Below are 22,847 nucleotides of genomic sequence, written 5' to 3' on the forward strand. Positions count from 1 at the left end.
TGGTATCTTCCCGGACACCTGAGTTTCTGATTTACTTTGTCTGGGCAGCTGCTTGGGCACTGGTAGTTTTTAAAGTTCCCCAGTGATTTACTGTGACCCAGTTGAGGATCAACCCCGCATTAAATTCAACACTCAGCAGATCGCTGAAGACGCGAGGGAACAACACTCCACTGGAAGCCAGGCCACCTGGGCTCTCAGGACTTTTCTAGTGAGTTTATTAATCTATAAATTGAAGATGATAGATTTTCTTCCCTCTTTCAGATTAAAAAAAATTTTTTTTTGATGAAACCCCTCTAAAGCAAATATGAAATGAAATGAAAGAAACCCCATTTAAAATAAAGTCTGGAGCTTCCCTGGTGGCGCAGTGGTTAAGAATTCGCCTGCCAATGCAGGGAACATGGGTTCGAGCCCTGGTCCGGGAAGATCCCACATGCCGCGGAGCAACCAAGCCCGTGCACCACAACTATTGAGCCTGCGCTCTAGAGCCTGTGAGCCACAACTACTGAAGCCCACGGCCACAACTACTGAAGCCCGCGTGCCTAGAGCCCGTGCTCTGCAACAAGAGAAACCACCACAATGAGAAGCCTGCGCACCACAACGAAGAGTAGCCCCCGCTCGCTGCAACTAGAGAAAGCTGCGCACAGCAACGAAGACCCATCGCAGCCAAAATTAAATAAATAAAATAAATTGATTTTTTAAAAAAAGAAAAATAAAGTCTGGGAGATGGGGGGAGGGAGAATAGGATGTAGGCAGTTAAAAGGTACAACATCCAGTTATAAGATAAATAAGTTATAAGATAAATAAGTACTAGGGATGTAATGTAAAACATGATAAATATAGGCAACACTGCTGTATGTTATATACGAAAGTTGTTAAGAGAGTAAATCCTAGGAGTCTCATTACAAGAAAAAAATTTTTTTTCTATTTCTTTAATTTTGTATACATATGAGATGATGGATATTCATTAAACTTATTGTGATAATCACTTCATGATATATGTAAGTCAAATCCTGCATGCCGGCACTGTGTGGCAAAAAAAAAAAAAAAGCAAAAACTACTGATCCCATTGTTTTTATTATTCTCACACTCAGAAGTTGAATTCCTCTTTTTCTGTAATCCAAAAGCAGGCTTGGCACCAAAGAGAAGTCAGGGACATAATCTGTATCTGTTTCCAATTTCTGGGAGAGAGTGAATCACTGCATTTCTATTGCAACACAGTCTACTCCATTATTTTCCAGAGTTGCTCAACTACACATTTTTGAACTTCCTGAAGACCCCCAGGAGATGGTAAAAAGGAAATCAAGAAAGATATTCCTTTTACATCTCCAGAGCCGTTTACACATTTTACCTTATTTTTCTCCTAAGATATTTTAAAACTGCTTTTACTGTACCCTTATTCTCTGTGTATTTATAGAGATCAAGTTTGTCCCTGAGTTACAGGATACTAAGTGATGGAGCTGTGGTTTTTAACCCTGATATTCTGAATTAATACATTCTATTGGTTCATAGAAGCTTTTTAAAAAGTAAAAATCATAATTTTCTTTGTTTTTATATGTTTATAGAGATTATTACAAAGTGTTCTGTTCAATTGACTTTCTAAGAACATGATGTGGGTTGAGAGAAATGTAGAAACAGGAAATTGTGGGAGATCTTTGCCTCTTTCTCCACCACAACTGTAGCCAGAGGGGCCCCAGGACAAAGAGGCCGTCCCTGCTTTCTGCTCCCCCAGCTAACTGATTCCAACAACCTGAAAGCATGCAGAGACATCTGTGTCCAAGGATGTTAAATTAGTTGTAAATCAGTGTTTGATTTGTATTCTGATAAAAATTCTGGAAATAAAAGATTAAAATAAACATCCAAAATATTTAAAAATACTATGCGATTTCAAAAATATAGGACATCTGTGATAAATATTGCAGGAAATATTCAATGGTGGAGGTAGAAATCCTTTTGAGAGTCTATTTAGGGATGATTTCATATTCAGTAACACAGCTAAGTAGGTAATGTTTTGTGGTAACCCTGCATTTTTTTTTTTTTTGGATTTTTTAAGACTTTTTTGGGGGTTTGTTTTTAAAGAAACTGCGTACATCATTAGAGACAAACACTAACTTAAATACCATGCAGTTTCTGTATGTACAAAACCTAGGCCATAGAGATCCAGTTTAATTGGTATTCTATTTACACTGTCTTCCTCATACAGCTGTTGTCTGTTAAAGCAGAACACAGGAGAGTGCTCTGATACAAAGACAAGCTATGTACAGACACCCGGGCAGCAAAAGCCTGCATTTTTATTTGTCTTCTTTGAACTTTTAAGACTTTTTTAGGAATGGAAGGGGCCTCCATGTGGAAGCAGAAGCAGATTGCAGGATGTCTCTTCTCCGCCTTCATTGGGCTTCCAGTGTTTGGGAGTGCATTTTCTTCTTTTGAATCAAGCTTCACTCTATTTGAGTCCCTAGAACACAGGAGGTGCACTTTATCATCTTCTACCTCATTTGGTGGCAAAATTATGGGCAACTTCATAATCTATATGTATTAACTATATTTTCTTATTTTCTGTATTCTGGATGCTCTGTTGTCTGGGGCCTGGCTGACCCAAGAGAGACTCCCAGGGCTAAGCTAATTTCTAGAGTTAGTAAACTGCTCCCCTGTGAGCCTGCCTTTCATATGTAAACCAACCAATCCAGAATGTATACTCCAGATCACCTCCACTATCAGGCTTTTATTAAACTCCAGGAGGCAATATTTCTCTGCCCTAATCATCCCAGGGCCAAGTACCAGAAAACTAGAGATAGCCTCCAAACCCCAGAGCCCACTGAAATTATTCAAACCAGCCAATGCTCGTCCTGCTTATGCTGCCTTGTCTTGCCTTCTCCAAAGAAACCACAGTAAAGACTTCTGTCTATGCTTTCCTCTTGCTCCTTCTGCCTCCTGACCCACCCTGGTGCTTTCCTGGGTGGTCCTTCACTGCATGGTGTGTCCCCCCTCCTCTTGGGGGGACACACCACGTGTGAATAATACCAAAACCCACATTTCAAAACATTATATCAATATCTACTGAAAAGGTCATGCTAAAATAATCACAATAAAGAAAGAACAGTTAGTCATGGAAGCAACCTAAATGCTCATCGACAGATGAATGGATAAAGAAGATGTGGCACATATATACAATGGAATATTACTCAACCATAAAAAGGAACGAAATTGGGTCATGTGTAGAGACGTGGATGGACCTAGAGACTGTCATACAGAGTGAAGTAAGTCAGAAAGAGAAAAACAAATATCGGATAGTAACGCATATATGTGGAATCTAGAAAAATGGTACAGATGAACTGGTTTGCAAGGCAGAAATAGAGACAGATGCAGAGAACAAACGTATGGACACCAAGGGGGGAAAGCAGTGGCGGGTGGGGATGGTGGTGTGATGAATTGGGAGATTGGGATTGACATGTATACACTGATGTGTATAAAATTGATGACTAATAAGGACCTGCTGTATAAAAAAATAAATAAGGGCCTCCCTGGTGGCGCAGTGGTTGAGAGTCCGCCTGCCGATGCAGGGGACACGGGTTCGTGCCCCGGTCCGGGAAGATCCCACATGCCGCGGAGCGGCTGGGCCCGTGAGCCATGGCCGCTGGGCCTGCGCGTCCGGAGCCTGTGCTCCGCAACGGGAGAGGCCACAACAGTGAGAGGCCCGCATACCGAAAAAAAAAAAAAATAAATAAATAAATTAAATTAAATTTAAAAAATAAAATGGCAAAAGAAAAAAGAAAAGAAAGAGCAATTAAAGTCTTTGACAAGGACAGGCAGATGAAGAAGCAGGTGAAGATTGCTTCCAGAGAGGGCGGAAGGTCCTGCTTTCCAGCCAGTCAAGGTGTTCTCAAAAGCCCCTGGATCTAAGCCCCTGCTATAGTAAGTTTAAGATTGTTATATGAGTGGGGTTGGATAGGAGTGGAAGCTTACTATCTCAAGGGACTCAATATTTAGAGATAATCATGGAAAATGTAACCATAAAACCATAAAATATGTTAAGTGGTATATATGTAAAATTTAATATTTAGGACTGTTTATCTTTTGAATCACTTAAGTAAAAGTTGAAAAATGGTAAATCTTTTTTTCTGTATACACACTTTTTTTTTTTAGAGCAACTTAAGATTTAAAGAACAATTGAGGAGAAATTATGGGGAGTTCCTATATACCCTCTCCTCCATCTCCCAGTTTCCCCTATTATTAACATATTTAATTAGTCTGGTACATTTGTTACAACTGATAAACCAATATTCGTACACTATTATTAACTAAAGTCCATAGTTTTTTTTTGTTTGTTTGTTTTTGCTGTACGCGGGCCTCTCACTGTTGTGGCCTCTCCCGTTGCGGAGCACAGGCTCCGCAGGCTCCGCGGCCATGGCTCATGGGCCCAGCCGCTCCGCGGCATGTGGGATCTTCCCGGACCGGGGCACGAACCCATGTCCCCTGCATCGGCAGGCGGACTCTCAACCACTGCGCCACCAGGGAAGCCCAAGTCCATAGTTTATAATAGGGTTCACTCTTTGTGTCGTACAGTTATTCAGGGTTTGGCAAATACATAATATCCACCATTATAGCATCATACAAAATAGTTTCACTGCCCTAAAAATCCCTGTGTTTCAACTACTCATCTCTCCCTCATTCTGCCAGAAACTTGGCAACCACTGATCTTTCTACCGTTTACATAATTTTCCTTTATCAGAAAAGGAATAGATGTCATATAGTTGGGATTACACAGTATGTAGCTTTTCCACACTGGCTTCTTTCACTTACCAATATGTATTTAAGGTCTGCCGTGTCTTTTCATGGCTTGCTAGCTCGTTTCTTTTGATCCTTAAATAATATTCCATTGTATGGATGTTTATTCCAGCTTGTTAAACCAGTTTATTTATTCATTCACCTATTAAAAAAATGTCTCAGTTGCTCCTGAATTTTAGCAGGTATGAATTATGCTGCTATAAACATTTGTGTGCAGGTTTTTGTGTGGACATAAGACTCAACTTATTTGGGTAAATACCTAGGTGAGTGATTGCTTGAATTCATGGTAAGGTAATGTTTCGCTTTGTAAGAAAATGCCAAACTGTCTTCCAAAGTGGCTGTACTATTTTACATTTCCATCAACAATTTCATTGTTATTTTAATTTGCATTTCTTTAATTAATTGCCAATATTCATTCATCAGTAAATAATTATTCACCCATTGTGTGGCAGGCTGTCATAGCCACCAAGGATAAAGCAGTAAACAAAACAGACAAAGTTGGCTCTCCCTCTGGAGCTGACATTCTAGTAACAACATACAAATATAAACAAATTCCTAACTAGCATGTTAGATGGTAAAAAGCACTATGTAGAAAAATAAAAGTGTATGTATGTGGGGTTAACTTTTTTTTTTTTTTTGGCTGCACCACGAGGCATGTGGGATCTTAGCTTCCCCGATCAGGGATCTAACCCATGCCCCCTGCAGTGGAAGTGCAGAGTCTTAACCACTGGACCATCAGGGAAGTCCTAGGTTAGCTTTAATTGTAGTGGTCAGGGAAGAGGTGACATATGAGCAAGGGACCTAAAGGAGGTGAAAAAGAGCTATGCAAATAGCTGGAGAAAGAGGGTTCCAACCAGGTGGGACAGCAATGCAAAGGGCCTCGGGCAGAGCCCCTCACCCCGTCCCCTGCCCCGTAGTGTTCAAAGAATAGCAAAGGCTAGTGTGACCTCACGGGACTAAGAGTGAAGACAGGAAGAGGGGTGGCAGAATATCATGTAAGGCCTTGTAGACTAGAGAAACTTTGGTGTTCTTTTTTTTTTTTTTTTTTTTTTTGCGGTACGCGGGCCTCTCACTGTCGTGGCCTCTCCCGTTGCGGAGCACAAACTCCGGATGCGCAGGCTCAGCGGCCATGGCTCACGGGCCCAGCCGCTCCGCGGCATGTGGGATCTTCCCGGACCGGGGCATGATCCCGTGTCCCCTGCATCGGCAGGCGGACTCTCAACCACTGCGCCACCAGGAAAGCCCGAAACTTTGGTTTTTAGTCAGAAATGAAGTTATTGGAGGTTGTAAGTGTGTATAAAATGGCATAAAAAAGAGTGGTCAGCTTGACCAGGAGAGTTTGGGGAATAAACTTTTCATGGAAACCCTCAAAGGAAGACAAAAGTAGTTTCATAAGTCTTCTAAGTTAGAGTGTCGATGAAAAAATTAATTAATAGTCAACCTATGAAAGAAATGGAAAATTTTATTTGAGCCAACCTGAGGATTATAACCTGGGAGATAGTCTCTCAGAGAGCTCTGAGAACTGTTCTGAAGAGGTAAAGGCGGAGGCCAGTATATATGTGATTTTGGAGAAGGGGTACATGAAATCAATCACCTTAGTAGGTTACTGCTATTCGAGAGAAACAAATATCGTAGTTAATGGTTTTAGTGCTTTTCTAAGTATGAGAAGATGCAAGAAACCGGGTTCATGAAATTGTCTCCTGAAAATATTTAACCAAGGGCCAGTTCTGTCAGTTTTCGCAGACCACAAAGTGCCTCATGCTGATCTTCGCCCTGAATTCCTTTCAACGTGTATTATAGGCCAGTGACTGCAGTGGCTAATGACTTGATTCTTGTAGAACTGGATGGTGGGCAACATGTTTTTATTTTACAATCCCTTCCCTTTAGGTCTTAATTTCAACCAAGGTTTGCGAGGCATTTCATGACCAATTTATCACGGGGTGCTAGGAATGCTCATTCCCAGGTCAAGCGAGGATTTCGTTGATAGGCCACTCAATGAGCTATTACCGTACTAGACCCTGTTAACAGTAGCCCAAAGCCTCTAGACCACCTGTCTTACTAGTCTGTTATGGTCCAGGAAATGTTCCCTATTGTTGCTTCTTCTCACATTTAGAGTTACACTACTACAATCATTGATCTTGAACTTCTTTGTCTTGCCTTACAATTGTTTTCTCTTATTTCCTCAAGATTACTGATAAAACCAGTAGAGATACAGGCTGAAGCCTACCATCTAGCTTGTTGCACTAAGGACCCACCCATCATCTGCTGCTGTATCAGGTATAGTCTTTTCCCTAGATACAATTAGCCAGGAAAGAACTGCCTGTTAACCATCTTTCTGGGTAGCAAATTCTGCCTTTAGGGCCTAAAGTTTCTGATTCTGGGAGATAAAAAGAGACCAACTAGGAAACTCCGAGTGGTTGTCCCAACAGGTCAGGGGGAGGTGGCGCCGCGGTTCCGCACCCCCACCCCCCCACCGCCCGCACTGCGATGAAGGGGGGGCCTGAGGAGCATTAAAAAAAAGGTCCACCCCGTTCTTTTTTTTTTTTTTTTAACATCTTTATTGGAGTATAACTGCTTTACATTGTTGTGTTAGTTGCTGCTGCATAACAAAGCGAATCAGCTATACATATACATATATTCCCATATCCCCTCCCTCTTGGGTCTCCCTCCCTCCCACCCTCCCTATCCCATCCCTCTAGGGGGACACAAAGCTCCAAGCTGATCTCCCTGTGCTATGTGGCTGCTTCCCACTAGCTATCTATTTTACATTTAGTAGTGTCTATATGTCCTTGCCGCTCTCTCACTTCGTCCCAGCTTAACCTTCCCCCTCCCTGTGTCCTCAAATCCATTCTCTACGTCTGAGTCGTTATTCCTGTCCCGCCTCTAGGTTCTTCAGAACCTTTTTTTTTTTTTTTTTAGATTCCATATATATGTGTTAGCATATGGTATTTGTTTTTCTCTTTCTGATTTACTTCACTGTGTATGACAGACTCTAGGTCCATCCACCTCACTACACATAACTCCATTTCGTTCCTTTTTTGGCTGAGTAATATTCCATTGTATGTATGTGCCACATTTTCTCCATCCATTCATCTGTCGATGGACACTTAGGTTGCTTCCATGTCCTGGCTATTGTAAATAGTGCTGCAATGAACATTGTGGTACATGACTCTTTTTGAATTATGGTTTTCTCAGGGTATATGCCCAGGAGTGGTATTGCTGGGTGGTATGGTAACTCTATTTTTAGTTTTTTAAGGAACCTCCATACTGTTCTCCACAGTGGCTGTATCAGTTTACATTCCCACCAACAGTGCAAGAGCGCCCCATTCTTGAGATGGACACAGAAGGGTCACAAATCCTTCACAGAAGCCCCTTTGAGTGACAGGCTTCCGCGCCAGTCGCCAAGGGCTAAGGACGCTTTTCAAAAGGGCCGCGCCACGGGCGGGACCCAGGGCACCGCCCGACAGCCGGGGGAGGCGGGGCACCGACCAGATCCGCCCAAAGAAGCCTCCCGGAAGGGGGCGTTGTCGCCGGAGGGATGATGTAAAAGGCGTCGCGCCGAGGTTGACGCCTGGCGTAGTTGACGTCGGGCTCCGCCTGTCACCCCTGGGGCTTGTTGCAGAGGAGGAGCGGGCGCCATGGCGGTTCTGTTGGAGACCACCTTGGGCGATGTCGTCATCGACTTGTACACGGAGGAGCGGCCGCGCGGTGAGACCCGGGCCCTGCTCACCTCTCCGCCGGGCCGCTATCTGCTTTCCCCACTTTGCCTTTTCTGCCAGGTCCCCGTGGACTGGTTGGAGCTTCTGGGCTGATGGTGCCCGCGGCTGCGCTGTTTTATTAGCGGGCCTTGGTTGAAAAGTTTTTTTGAGGAGCAGCCCTTCTCCACATCTGGTGCTGGGTCCGGGTGGCGGGTGCTTGTGGTTATTAAATGCGTGTGTGTGTGTGTGTGTGTGTGTGTGTAATGCAGCATATACAATGCCCATAGCTTTTGCGGCTTTACTGCTTTTCACTAGTCAGAGGAAAGCAAGCAGTATTCCTTGGTGTGTAATCAGTATATCCTGATGAAAGCACGGAGGATGGGCTTGGAGCCGTGAGTGTGGGCATCCCTCGTGGCTGGAGAAAGGGCTGTCCAGAGGTGTGCACCCAACCTTAGCAAACACTCATTGATCGCCCACTATGCGAGACTTTGTGCCAAGCCGTAGGATGGGCCTCTTACCCTTGAGGGTCTAATTTTCCATTGGGGGAAATAGGCGCCGCAACCCATTTAATTTCTTAAGCGTTGTAGTGGAAGAATGTGTAAGTTGCCATGGAAACCAGAGGAGGGTGTAATTTTGGCAGGGGGCGGGGAGAAGCAAAGCTCGCAAAGAAATCAGAGCACTTGAACTAGCTCTTTGAAAGATGAGTGAGAGCGAGGGTTTTCTTGTTTGCTTGGAATTTTCTGTAAATAGCAAGTAGATCCGCGTGGCTTGACAGTGGAATGGCAGACTGCGAGTCTGATTGTATACGTTTTTAGGTTAGGTCAGGTCGTGAATAGCCTTGTGTACCCTACTGAAGCCCAGAGTCTTTGAAGGGTTTAAGAGCGGGATGGAGGCATGGCAAACTTCTTGTTTTAGGACGATAATAAGTAGCAGTGTGGAGAATGTTTCAGAGTGGGGAGAAGCTGGAGACTAGGAGAGTTTACTTACAATCAGGGTCCTGCCCCCATGGAATGCAGTCTGTGAAAGAAGATGAAACAAGCTGCAATATGGTACCATGAGTGCCTTCTGACGTGCTACACCTTATCCCACGCTCACTTACCGCCACCCCTCAACACTCAGCCATACCTCTATGCCTTTCTCATACTGTTGCCTCTACCCCGCATTTCTCTCCGCTGTTGTCCTTTTGGCAAAGTTCCTGCTTATTATTCAACTTTCAGATCAAGCATGATCTCTTTTGTGAAACTCTCCAGTGTCCCTAAGCAGAGTTCGATTGGTTTCTTGTGTTCTGTCTCAGGTCTTTTATAAATCACAGTACGTATTTTTTTATACATTCACCTATTTTCCTGGAATTAATTTGCAAGTCTTGGTCTCCTCTCAAGAATATAAACTCTTAAGAGAATAGGGACTGTGTCTTAATTGCCTCTATATCCTGAGCACCTACTGCAGTGCCTGACACTTTGAGGGCAGACACCAAAGGTTGCTTATATCGAGTAATGCAAATATATGTGTTGTATTAGGATTCTTTGTGCAAGTGATAGAAACTCAGCACAAACTGGCTTAAAGAAAACAGTTGATTGCCTCATGTTACTGGGGTAAGCTTTAAGGATGGCAGGACCAGGGGGTAAACAGGATTTTATAGGGAATTGTATTTTTCATCCCTTGGATTTGCTTTCCTTTGACTTTGACACTCTCCATGTGGAGCAGCACCTGGCAAGTGAGTGGGCCTTTTTCCGTAGAACTATGAGAGACTAAAGGGGAGGTAGGGTTATCTCACCTAATTAACACGGACAAAATGGACAAGCAGTGTTTCTGCAAAGATAGCTTGGGACACTAAAAACATAAGTCCACCCTATTTGTATATATTTGTAAGCATGTGATTGGGTATCTACTTCTATATGTAACTACTTATCAATTTATAGTAAATATATCCAGACTTATTTTTCTTTTTTCCTCCCTCCTTCTCTCCTTTCTTTTTCTTTTTTTTAAAACCTTTTTATTATAGAAAACTTGAAACATACACAGAAGTAGAATCATGTAAATGAACCCTCGTGTGCTGATGATCAGCTTCTGTTTAACAGTTGTGAAATGTTTCATTTATAGCCCCACTCCACTGGATGTTTAAATTTTTATTTTTATTTATTTATTTATTTATTTTGCCGCACCCCTCAGCTTGGGCGATCTTAGTTCCCCCGCCAGGGATGGAACCCTCACCCCCTGCATTGGAAGCGCAGAGTCTTAACCACTGGACCGCCAGGGAAGTCCCTCTTAAATATCTTTTAATCTATAGGTTCTCCCCCACCCCATTTTAAAATTAAGACTTTATTTATTTATTTATTTATTATTATTTTTTAAAGGTAATTGTTTTTCTTTTTTAAAGAAGATGTTGGGGGTAGGAGTTTATTAACTAATTTATTTATTTTTGCTGTGTTGGGTCTTCGTTTCTGTGCGAGGGCTTTCTCTAGTTGTGGCGAGCGGGGGCCACTCTTCATCGCGGTGCGCGGGCCTCTCACTGTCGCGGCCTCTCTCGCTGCGGAGCACAGGCTCCAGATACGCAGGCTCAGTAGTTGTGGCTCACAGGCCTAGTTGCTCCGCGGCATGTGGGATCCTCCCAGACCAGGGCTTGAGCCTGTGTCCCCTGCATTGGCAGGCAGTGCAACCACTGCGCCACCAGGGAAGCCCAAGACTTTATTTTTTTAAAGCACTTTAAGGTTCATAGCAAAACTGAGGTGAAGGTACAGAGATTTCCCATATTCCCCCTACCCCCAGTGCACAGGCCTCTGCCATTGTCCTACGTCCCACCAGAACGGTACATTTGTAATACATTTGTAATGTTTCTACCATGTAACATGGTACATACTTTACATTTGTTACTACAGTGGTACATTTGATGAACCTGTATTGACACATCATTATCACCCAAAGTCCATTATTTATGTTAGGGTACACTCTTGGTGGTGTGCATTCTGTGGCTTTGGACAAATGTATAGTGACATGTATCCACCATTACAGTGTCATACAGAGTAATTTCACTGCCCTAAAAATCCTCTGTGCTCTGCCTGTTCATTCCCCGCCCCCCGCATCTCCTGGCAACCACTTATCTTTTATTGTGTCCATAGTTTTGCTTTTTCCAGAATGTTATACAGATGGAACCGTACGGTATGTAGCCTTTCAGATTGACTTCTTTCACTGAGTAATGCATTTTAGGTGTCCCCGTCTTCTCATGGCTTGATATCTCAATTCTTTTTGCCTTGAATAATATTTCATTGTCTGGTTGTACCACAGATTATTTATCCATTCACTTACTGAAGGACATCTTGATTGCTTCCAAATTTTGGCAGTTATGAATAAAGCTGCTATAAACATCCGTGTGCAAGTTTTTGCATAGACCTGTTTCCAGATCCTTTGGGTAAATGCAAAGGAACATGATTGCTGGATTGTATGATAAGAGTGTGTTTAGTCTAGTCTTGTAAGAAGGTCCATATATTATATTGGTTGATACATCTCTTAAATATCTTTTAATCTGTAAGATCCCCCCACCCCCCTTTTTTCCCTGAAAAATTTTTGAGAAAGAACCTGGGTCATTTGTAGATTTTTCTCATTTTGGATTTGACCCATTTTATCCCTGTTGTATCTTTTAGTATATTATTCTATCCCTTCTATTTCTCATGAATTGCTACTTAGATCCAGAGCCTTGATCAGATTCAGGTTTAATGTTTTTGGCAAGGATATTTCATATCAGGTAGTCTGTACTTCCAGCTGCATCACATTCAGGAGGCACTTGATGTCTGGTTGGATCTTTTTGTGATGTTAAAATTGGTTAGTGGTTCAGGCCTGTCTACCTGATATATCTGTTATACTGTTCCCATTAGCTTTTCACCTAAAGATTTTGGCAACCATTGTTGATCACTACTTAGATTCATCATTTTTGTTTTCTAGTTAAAGGACTACTCCTATATGTTTAACGGTAACTCCAGGAATACATTTTTTTTCTAGAAAAATGATCAAAAGCCTGATATTCAACAACCTCCAATAACTTGGCTCCATCTTACCTCTCCAGCTTTTTAATCCTCTATTCCTCTGTGTCACTGGAGAAGTTATAGAAGTTAGATAGACTAGTCTCCTGGACCCTCCCCAAAACATTTAAATTCCCACTTCCAGGGTATTTCATAATGTCTTCCCAGCTTGAAATGCCCACTCTCTACTCTCTGCCAATCCAGTTCTTTTAATGCTCCCTTAAGCCTCCAGAAGGTCTTCTCATTTCCCCAGCCAGAAACAATCTCTTTTCAACTTGTGTGGCATATTTAAAACCACTTTTAAACTTTGTACCATTTAAGTGCACAGATGGTATTATCAGGTGTGCCCACTATTGTAACTATTTGTGTTCAGGTGAAAGGACCCTAGTTTAGTATAAGCTCCTTGAGGGCAGGGACCACCTCATATGTCTTTCTGTCTGTTTGGTTTCTAGCTTAGTGCCTTGAGAAGTTGTTAGCATGTTTCTCTACGACTAGACTATAAACTTGTTAAGGGCAGAGATCGAGATTTAATGGCATTTGACCTAACAACAGTGACAGGTACTTAGAAGATTCTCAGTCAGTGTTCATTGGATAAATGAGTGAATTTATTAAAAAAACATGGTACATGATAAGTATATGGATTTTTATGAAGGGCTGTTTAATCATTGTGAAAAAAATGGTCCCAGATAGATTCTCAGTCAGTGTTTATTGGGTAAATGAGTGAGTTTATTTACAAAACATGGTACATGATAAGTATATAGATTTTTATGAAGGGCTATTTAATCATTGTGGAAAAAAATGGTCCCAGATATTTTGTCTTCTCTAATATAAATAATCTGTACCTGTTTTCAGATAGTCCGCTAGATCCTTTGCAGTCATAGTGTCCTTTTCAGTTTTTTTTTTCTCTTACAAAATCAGTTCATCAACAAAATGATTGCTTATCCCAGATAAGTTTCAGTTTTCTATACAGTTCAGATGCCCAAGAAATCCAAAGAAAAAGAGAATAAAATGATAATTTAAAACATATTGCCTTTTTCTAGGATTACTACCTTTTTCAATGGCTTTGGACATTTGACCATTTGGGGAAGTTTTTGTATGGTAACTTAGAAATTAAACTGTACTAACTGTGCTTTTACTTGGTTAAAAATATATTTGTGAACTACTGTGATAAATTTACTATTTACTTTCTTTCAGCTTGCTTGAATTTCCTGAAGTTGTGCAAAATAAAATATTACAATTATTGCCTTATTCACAATGTACAGGTGAGTTGGTGGATATTAGTCATGTTCTTCGTTATTGGAACTATCTAGCAAGCTCTCTGAATTAACAAATTATCCTATATATTATAGAGGGATTTTATCATACAGACTGGTGATCCTACAGGGACTGGCCGTGGAGGAGAGTCAGTTTTTGGGTAAGTTCTTTTATTTTCAAATGAGTAAAAATAGAATTGCCTCGGGCTTCCCTGGTGGCGCAGTGGTTGAGAGTCCGCCTGCCGATTCAGGGGACACGGGTTCGTGCCCCAGTCTGGGAAGATCCCACATGCCGCGGAGCGGCTGGGCCCGTGAGTCGTGGCCGCTGAGCCTGCGCGTCCGGAGCCTGTGCTCCGCAACGGGAGAGGCCACAACAGTGAGAGGCCCGAGTACACACACACACACACACAAAAAGAATTGCCTCTTAACAATGTTAAGTAGCATATTTCTGTCTGCATTTTAAAATATGGTTCAAATATAGATTTTTCCCAAGTTCCATAAATGTCTATAGCAAATAAAAGGAATATTTTGAATCATAGTAGTATTTCTATAAAGAATGGTAGCCTGGGACTTCCCTGGCGGTCCAGTGGTTAAGACTCTCCCCTTCCACTGCAGCGGGCACGGGTTCCATCCCGCAAGCCATGCGCGCAGCCGAAAAAACCCAAAAACAAATGGTAACCTTATATGTTAACCCTAGTGCCCTATATGTAACCCTAGTAGTTTTATATTTCATGTTGAGTATACTTATATTTTATAACCTTATTATATGTATTTTTAGTCAACTGTATGGTGATCAAGCAAGCTTTTTCGATGCTGAAAAAGTGCCAAGAATTAAGCACAAGAAGAAGGGCACTGTGTCCATGGTGAACAATGGCAGTGATCAGCATGGATCTCAGGTTAGGAAATGGGAGAGGAGATGAGTTTTGCTGCAGGGAACCCACAAAATTATCTTTGTAAACTTTCTAGTAATGAGAGAATTTCAATCAAAGGTATTTGTTAGAAGACAAAAATGACACTATTTTTTCCTATGTTAAAAAAATCCTTATTATTTTGTTCTTTTAAAAGTAAAGCAGGTCCATTGGGAGGAATTTAGAAAATACAGAAAAGCACAAAGATGAAAATAACGTTACCTACAATCCCAGCATTCCTGGAGTATCACTGTTCACACCGCGGCCCGTTTCAGTATTGATTACTTATTTCAAAACAGGTCATGCTGAGCACCTTTCATTCATTTTCACAACAGCCCCATTGGAGTAGGTGCTTTTTTCCCCCTCACAGTTTACATGTGAAAAAACTGAGATTTGGTTGGTTCAACTATTTTAAACAATCAGAGTATCTGTATTTATTGATATTTGATGTTTAAGCTTTGTGCCTTATACTTAGTAGTAGTGACAAGTAGGTGAGAATTCATGTAATTAATGTAGTCTTTTGTAACTGATTTCAGTTTGAATTATACATATATTTGTATTTATTCTATGTCTTTCTATATAGTTTCTTATTACAACAGGAGATAATCTAGATTACCTTGATGGTGTTCATACAGTGTTTGGTGAGGTGACAGAAGGCATGGACATAATTAAGAAAATTAATGAGACCTTTGTTGATAAGGACTTTGTACCATATCAAGATATCAGGTATGGTTATAGTTTAGTATTGAAATGTACTAGAGTGTTTTATATGTGATGTTTGACAGGTAATGGGGATGGCAAATGTAGGACTGGTTTTTGGATAATTCTAAAATGTGTGACTATAAGAATCTTTATAATAGAGAAGACGTTTATTTAAAAAAATACTTGTGGGTCTTCCCTGGTGGCGCAGTGGTTGAGAATCTGCCTGCTAATGCAGGGGACACGGGTTCGAGCCCTGGTCTGGGAGGATCCCACATGCCGCGGAGCACCTAGGCCCGTGAGCCACAACTACTGAGCCTGCACGTCTGGAGCCTGTGCTCCGCAGCGAGAGAGGCCACGATAGTGAGAGGCCCGCGCACCGCGATGAAGCATGGCCCCCGCTTGCCACAACTAGAGAAAGCCCTCGCACAGAAACGAAGACCCAACACAGCAAAAATAAATAAATTAATTAGAAAAAAAAATACTTGTACTAATTATAAATGCTTATGTTGGGAGGAATTATTAATCCTTTAGCTTTTAAAAAATGCAGATTATTGAGAGCTATGACAAAATTACTAAGATTTAGTCATTTATATTACATCTTAGCGTAATACAGAGTAATAAATACAATATATAATATCAAACAATCAAAAACAGTAACACTAATTGTGAAAGTATACACAAGTAATATCCTTGTGCAATAAAATTTAAGAGCTTATGGGTTTTTTTGGTGTTAGGGATACTTAAGATATTTGTTATAATTTTTATAGAAAGTAAAACATGGATTCTGAAATGACATAAATGTAACGTTTGACTTGGATTTATTTTGTAAGGATAAATCATACAGTGATTTTAGATGATCCATTTGATGATCCTCCTGATCTGTTAATTCCTGATCGATCACCAGAACCTACAAGGGAACAACTAGATGTAAGTAGAGTCTTCTTGTGATTGAATGTACATACATATTAATGTTTTGCATAAAATTTGCTTTTTACCTTATTAAAACTTATTTCTTCAGAATGATTATCTTGCTTGATCAATAATACTAGGACAAGTTTAGAGTTCTTTTTTCTCTTCCAAGGAGATACTCATTTTTCTACCTATCTTTTTATTTCCCTAATATTCTTTCCTTAGCTCTGGAAGCTTATATGAATACCTTGGGGAAATATTTCTCTTATCTCTTAACTCTAGATAGGAGTGTAGCTTTAAGGCTAAATTAAATTATCAGCTTGTGAAGGAACTTTTCAACTGGGGATACTTTTGAGCCAGGCTAAAACCCAGAAATTTCTGTGGCATAATGGAGACTTTTTCCCTCAGATCTTTTAAGGTAAAAATTTCTGCATATGAGGCCTCCTCAAAGCTGAATTTATCTTTATAGTTGGGATTTAATGCTTAATTTCTAAGATCATTTATCTTCTGTATTCAGCACTATAGTTGGATACCAGGTAGTTCCTATATAAATGTTTATTTTGATATTAAAATAAATTAGATGTCTAGTCTGGCTAGTATTATTGAATTCATCTAAATCAATTTTCAGAGGTTTGTAAGTTTGTTTCACATTTGTGAAACAAATGTTCTAACACATTTGATGGAACTAAGAATAAAGCATAATGTCTCTCATGTTTCTTAGATTTTTCTATTCTTTAAATATATGTATGAGTAACTTCTGCCTTAACAGAGTGGTCGAATAGGAGCAGATGAAGAAATTGATGATTTCAAAGGAAGATCGGCTGAAGAAGTCGAAGAAATAAAGGCAGAAAAAGAGGCCAAAACTCAAGCTATTCTACTAGAAATGGTAAGATAATTACTTTTTCAAATAGTTTTTCAGCAATATATTTAATACATACTCATTGTGAGTTTATTTCTGACTTTTTGATAGTCTTTAAAATATTAAAAAATTTAACAAAGAGTTTTTTTCTGGATTAAATTTTGTATGACTTAATAACACATATGAAAGTAAACAGATTTGATTCCACTATTAATATAGTGCTAAGTGCCTTTTTAAAAAAATGCGAAGTGGATATCCAGCTTACAAATATTAATTGGGTTTCAGTTGTTTATACTCATCTCATTTTTAAAGAGTTTCTTGGACTGAATTTTAAGTATATTAGAGAATCATTCTTTGTACATCTCAAGTATTGAGATTAAATAGTAAAATACTAAGTACAGGATAAAACCTGGGCAGAAATTGAACACTGTAAAGTATACTCTTTGCTGTATTACTAGCAATATGAAGTCGTTTGGGGAACAGTTATTCAGTACATGATTAGTTGACCTACTAGGCATTTTTTCCATTTCTTATTTTTGTGGAATAGGTATACCTTTCACATAGTAGGTCATCAATAATATTGGAATGGATGGATAATAATTAAGTTTTTATTACTATCATTATTTTATATAGTAGAGCTTTCAGGTTCATTATCTGTTTTAAAATTTGTATTAGCATCACTAGTCTGAAGGAACAAATACTATAGATTATAATTCAAGAAAACTTTACTGAATTAAAAAAAATTAAAAATATACAGTTTAATGAGCACACTGTGTTATCTGAGAATATTGACCCAGAATAGCCAACACCAAGACAAATTCTAAGAAAATTACTGGACTTAAAAGAAAAACCCTTTGAGCACCTGGGCAGCAAGAGTAAGTGATTTATAAGGGAAAGAACATGAGCTTATCATCAGAGCTTTCATCAACAAAGTATAGAAAGTTTATGCCAGATTAAGAGGAGTTAACATATTCTTTAAACTTTTTATTTTCAGATAATTTCAAATTTACAGAAAAATTACAAATAACGCAGACAACTTCTATATGCCTTTTACCCAGATTCACCCATTTTTAACATTTTGCCACATCTGCTTTGATCATTCATTTTCTCTCTCTCTCTCCTCTCCCTCTCTGTCTCTGATTATACATGCACATACACACATATTGTTTTGGGAGGACCATTTGAAATTGCGGTGCAGATATCTTTTCTCTTTCATTAGTGTGTTATTTCCTAAGAGCAACAATATTATCCTACATATTCACAGTATAGATATCAAAATCATGAAATTTAAAATTGATAGAAATTACAGTCTACATTGCAGTTTTGTCAGTTACTTCAGTAATATCCTTCATAGCTTTTTTTTTCCTGCCAGTCTAGAATCCAGCTCATGATCAGTCATCTGTTGCATTTAGTTGTCATGTTGCTCTAATCTCTTTACTGGAAGAATTCCTTAACTTGCCTTGTTTTTCATTACGTTAACATTTTTGAAGAATACAGGTCATTTATTTTGTAGAATATTCTTCAATTTAGGTTTATCTGCTGTTGCCTTGTGATTAAGATTCAGGTTATACACCCACAGCCAGAATACTACATAGGTGACATTGTATCCTTCTCAGATGTCACATCTGGAGGTGGATAATATCCATCTGCCTCTCATTGGAAAGTGTTCATTTTGATCACTTGGTCAAGGTAATCCATTGTCTGGGGTCTCCACTACATAGTTTCTGTTTTCCCCTTGCAACTAATAAGCCATCTGTAGCAAGGCACTTTGAGACCTTCAGATATCTTATTCCTTGTTAAACTGTCCCTCTGGATTTCTTAGCCTTCCGTGACTATTGCTTGAACCAATCTTGACTCTGATGGGTGCAAAGTGGTGATTTCCCAACTCTGCCATTTTTTCCACACTTGTCAGCCTGCCTTCTTTTGTAAGGAAGAGTACTCCTTTATTATCTCTACTTATCATATATTCATTATCAATATGGACTTGTGGATTCCTTTTCTTGTTTTGTTTTTAATAAATAGAATTTATTTTATAGAGTAGTTCTAGATTTACAGAAAAGTTGAACAAGAAGTACAGAGAGTTCCTATGTACTCCCTTCACCCTCCCCAACAGTTTACCTTTTTAATTAGCATCTTCCATTAGTGTGGTACATTTGTTACAATTGGTGAGCCAATATTGTTAAATTATTATTAACTAAAATCCATAATTTACATTAGGATTCACTCTTTGTGTTGACAAATGCCATGTTTTGTACAGAATAGTTTCACTGCCTTGAAAGTCTTCTGTGCTCCACCTGTTCATCCCCCTAACTCCTGGCAACCAGTATCTTTTTCTACTGTCTGCATAGTTTTGCCTTTTCCAGAATGCCATATAATTGGAATCATACAGTGTGTAGCCTTTTCAGATTGGCTTCTTTCACTTAGCAACGTATACTTAAGGTTCCTCCGTGTCTTTTCATGGCTTGATAGCTCATTTCTCTTGATAGTTACATAATATTTCATATGGGTCTACCACAGTTTGTTTATCTATTCACCTATTAAATATCTTGGTTGCTTCCAAGTTTTGGCAAATATGAATAAAGCTGCTATAAACATTTGTATGTAGAATTTCGTGTGGACATAATTTTTAACTCATTTGAGTAAATACCTAGGAGCACAATTGCTGGATTGTATGGTTTAGCTTTGTAAGAAACGGCCAAATTCTCTTCCAACTTGAATTACCATTTTGCATTCACACCAGCAAGAATGAGACTTCCTGTTCTACATCCTTGTTAGCACTTGGTGTTGTCAGTGTTTTGGATTTTAGCTGTTCCATTAGGTGATCCTGTGTCCTTTCAATTCTCACAATTAACAAGTTTCCTCTATTTTCTAAGAACATCAGTTTCTCTTTATTTGTATATAATGTAATGGTAATTCAGCTAGTGTTTTGCAATATTGTTTTGACCTTCATAGCTTATAAATATTTTAAATTTCCTTGTAGTATTTTAAAGTTATCTTTGACTAAGTAGTATAACAAGTTCTTTTTTAACTCATTAACTTTTTTTCTCATTTGTGCTTCCATTAGATGTATTTCTGCCATTATAGGTGCCTTTGGGGATTTTTACTGATTTGCTCTTCCCCATATATGTTGTAATGCTGCTTATTGGGCATAGGTTATTGCTATCTTTTGATAGACTTCAGAGACACTGAGCAGATCTTACTGGCTCAGTTGCTTCTTACTGTTTATGATTTCGAAGATTTCTCTCTCTCTTTTTTTAATGTGTTTATCCAAGAGGAAACACTTTATATAGTAATCTTAACTGAAATCATCTCTGAGAGTTTTTGAATATATGTATGAAGATATATTGTTTCCCCATCTAAAGGCTCATGGTCAACATACTTTTCCCACAAGGAAAACAACACCATCATCATATCATGCTTTTCTCTTACTGTCACCCTCTCTAGTTCTTTAGTAGGAAGTGGTAGGCTCGGCTCAGCACAGTAGTTGACCATGAAGTTGACTTTGGTTTGACTGAAGTAGAAGATGATAGTGAGGGTGAGATTAAAAAGCTAGAAACACTATCCAGGAATTGTTGGTGTTCCATCCTGAGCAATAATGTGGAGAAGAACTGGGCATTACTTATTGCCAAAGGCTAGATTCAGCATGACGGTATTTTTCAGAAGTTTAAAAACAAGTAAAACTAACCAAATGTTACTTAGGGGTATATACTTATGTGGCAGAACTCTATAAAGATCTGTAAGGGAATGGCCAGAAAGGAAAACCAAAAAGCTCATTCGTGGTGAGAGAGGCAGAGGGATAATGGGATCAGGGGACATTTTAGTTCTTAAGCTAGTTGGTGGCATCATGGGTGTTTTTATTTTCATGCTTCATAACTTAGATATACTTCACATAAATTCTTTGAAAAATATATTAAATACTTGAAGAAAGAAAAAGTGGAGATAAAATTGGGACTTTGAAGCCAGGTAGACCTGGGTTCAAATCCCAACTCTGTTGCTTACAACTGTGTGACCCTGGGCTAGTTAGTTATTTAACCTTTTTGAATTTTACTTTACTCAAGGAAAAGTAAAATGGAAATTACATGGTTGTTTTAAGAATTGGAAGTAATGTATATGAAGTGCCAAACATGGTCTTCACACAGAGTAGGGGTCTGGTAAATATTTTGGCTATTAGTATTGTTACTGCCAGGAAGCATGGAGTTTTTTTTGTTTGTTTTTTTTTGTTTTTTTTTTGCTGTACACGGGCCTCTCACTGCTGCGGCCTCTCCCGTTGCGGAGCACAGGCTCCGGACACACAGGCTCCGCGGCCCCGGCTCGCGGGCCCAGCCGCTCCGCGGCACGTGGGATCCTCCGGGATCGGGGCACGAACCCGTGTCCCCTGCATCGGCAGGCGGACTCTCAACCACTGCGCCACCAGGGAAGCCCAGCATGGAGGTTTGAATTTTGAAATCTATTAAGATTTCTTTTCCTGAGCCTGTAGTTTATAATGTAAATTTAGATATTTCAGGGAATCAGCATTGTGTGCTAAATACGGGATATTTAGAATGCGAATTAACTAAAGGAGTTGATTTATATTCTTGTTTATTTATCATTTAGGTGGGAGACCTACCTGATGCAGATATTAAACCTCCAGAAAATGTGCTCTTTGTGTGTAAATTGAATCCAGTGACCACAGATGAAGATCTGGAGATAATATTCTCAAGATTTGGGCCAATAAGAAGGTAGTCTCTAGAATTAGTGAAAGATTTAGAAAAGCTAGGTATTAGTTGGTGGTTTTCTAATAACATTTTTGATGAGTCTGTGAACTCAAAGTGAATTTTATACTGGTGAGTTTTACAGATGAGTCTGTTGGACAGTAGGGAAGAAAAACATGTATGTAAATGTGTATGCGTAGATATATGTGTGTATATATATTATAATGTGTGTGTATGCATTATACATTGAATGATTCTCTCACTCCCAGCACAGACATTTTCAGCTATAAAACAGGAAGTGAATGGAACAGTTTAAGTCTAGTTCTGTAGTATTCTTCTTTAATATTTTAAATATCTATCTCATTTAAATTCTTCCTAGAATTACCAGCAACCTATGTCAAAATTAATTTGAATCTAAGTTTTCTAAAATTTTTCTTTTGGTTAATTTTCCTTGTATTATTAATGCAAAAGTTTATGAAGCTAGTGTTTCTGTGAGAAAGGGGATTATTTTGTAATTGATTTAAAAATATTGTTTTAAGTTTAGAATTTCCTTTCATTTCATGTTTTTTCTTCTATGAAGCCATTCTTTATTCTTCCTATTGAAAGAAAAATCTTTCTATAAAAGACTACCTGACTTTATTCCTCTACTCACTTAAAATATATCATCTTTATAAAAATATTTCCTATACTGCTACTTCTTATTTTTAAATTGGAGACATTCTATTCTAACTTCTTGCTAGGGAAGATGAGGATTCACCTCTATTTCTATCCTGCCCTCTTCATTCTCCCTGCCTACTACTTTGGTTGTATCATAATTTTGGTTAGATCTTTGTTCAATATTTACATTTTAATATATACTTAAATATTGCAACAGCTGAACCATATGCTATAATGTGATTACTTTTCCTTTTCTCTCACAATGTTTTATATCCCTGTTTCATTTCATGTGTTTAAAATGAGACTTGAGATACATGAGGAAAAAGGATTAAGCCAGGTGCTTTAAATTCTTATTGGCCCTTTCACTTGGTTAAG

General features: G+C 39.2%; 1 protein-coding gene across 1 annotated transcript in view; it reads left to right on the forward strand.

Annotated features, from left to right (window-relative positions):
• The first annotated feature begins 8,372 nt into the window (after nt 1–8,372).
• Nucleotides 8,373–22,847, forward strand: part of PPIL4 (peptidylprolyl isomerase like 4) — a 38,288-nt gene continuing 23,813 nt past the window's right edge. The window contains exons 1-8 of the mRNA XM_060115217.1: nt 8,373–8,490; nt 13,688–13,755; nt 13,843–13,907; nt 14,525–14,642; nt 15,238–15,380; nt 16,187–16,283; nt 17,035–17,151; nt 21,718–21,842. Coding sequence (XP_059971200.1) covers nt 8,421–8,490; nt 13,688–13,755; nt 13,843–13,907; nt 14,525–14,642; nt 15,238–15,380; nt 16,187–16,283; nt 17,035–17,151; nt 21,718–21,842 — 803 coding nt within the window. The 5' untranslated portion in view covers nt 8,373–8,420. The remainder of the gene's footprint in view (nt 8,491–13,687; nt 13,756–13,842; nt 13,908–14,524; nt 14,643–15,237; nt 15,381–16,186; nt 16,284–17,034; nt 17,152–21,717; nt 21,843–22,847) is intronic.

Source organism: Mesoplodon densirostris, chromosome 12 (assembly GCF_025265405.1).
Source record: "Mesoplodon densirostris isolate mMesDen1 chromosome 12, mMesDen1 primary haplotype, whole genome shotgun sequence".
Classification (NCBI taxonomy): Eukaryota; Metazoa; Chordata; class Mammalia; order Artiodactyla; family Ziphiidae; genus Mesoplodon; species Mesoplodon densirostris.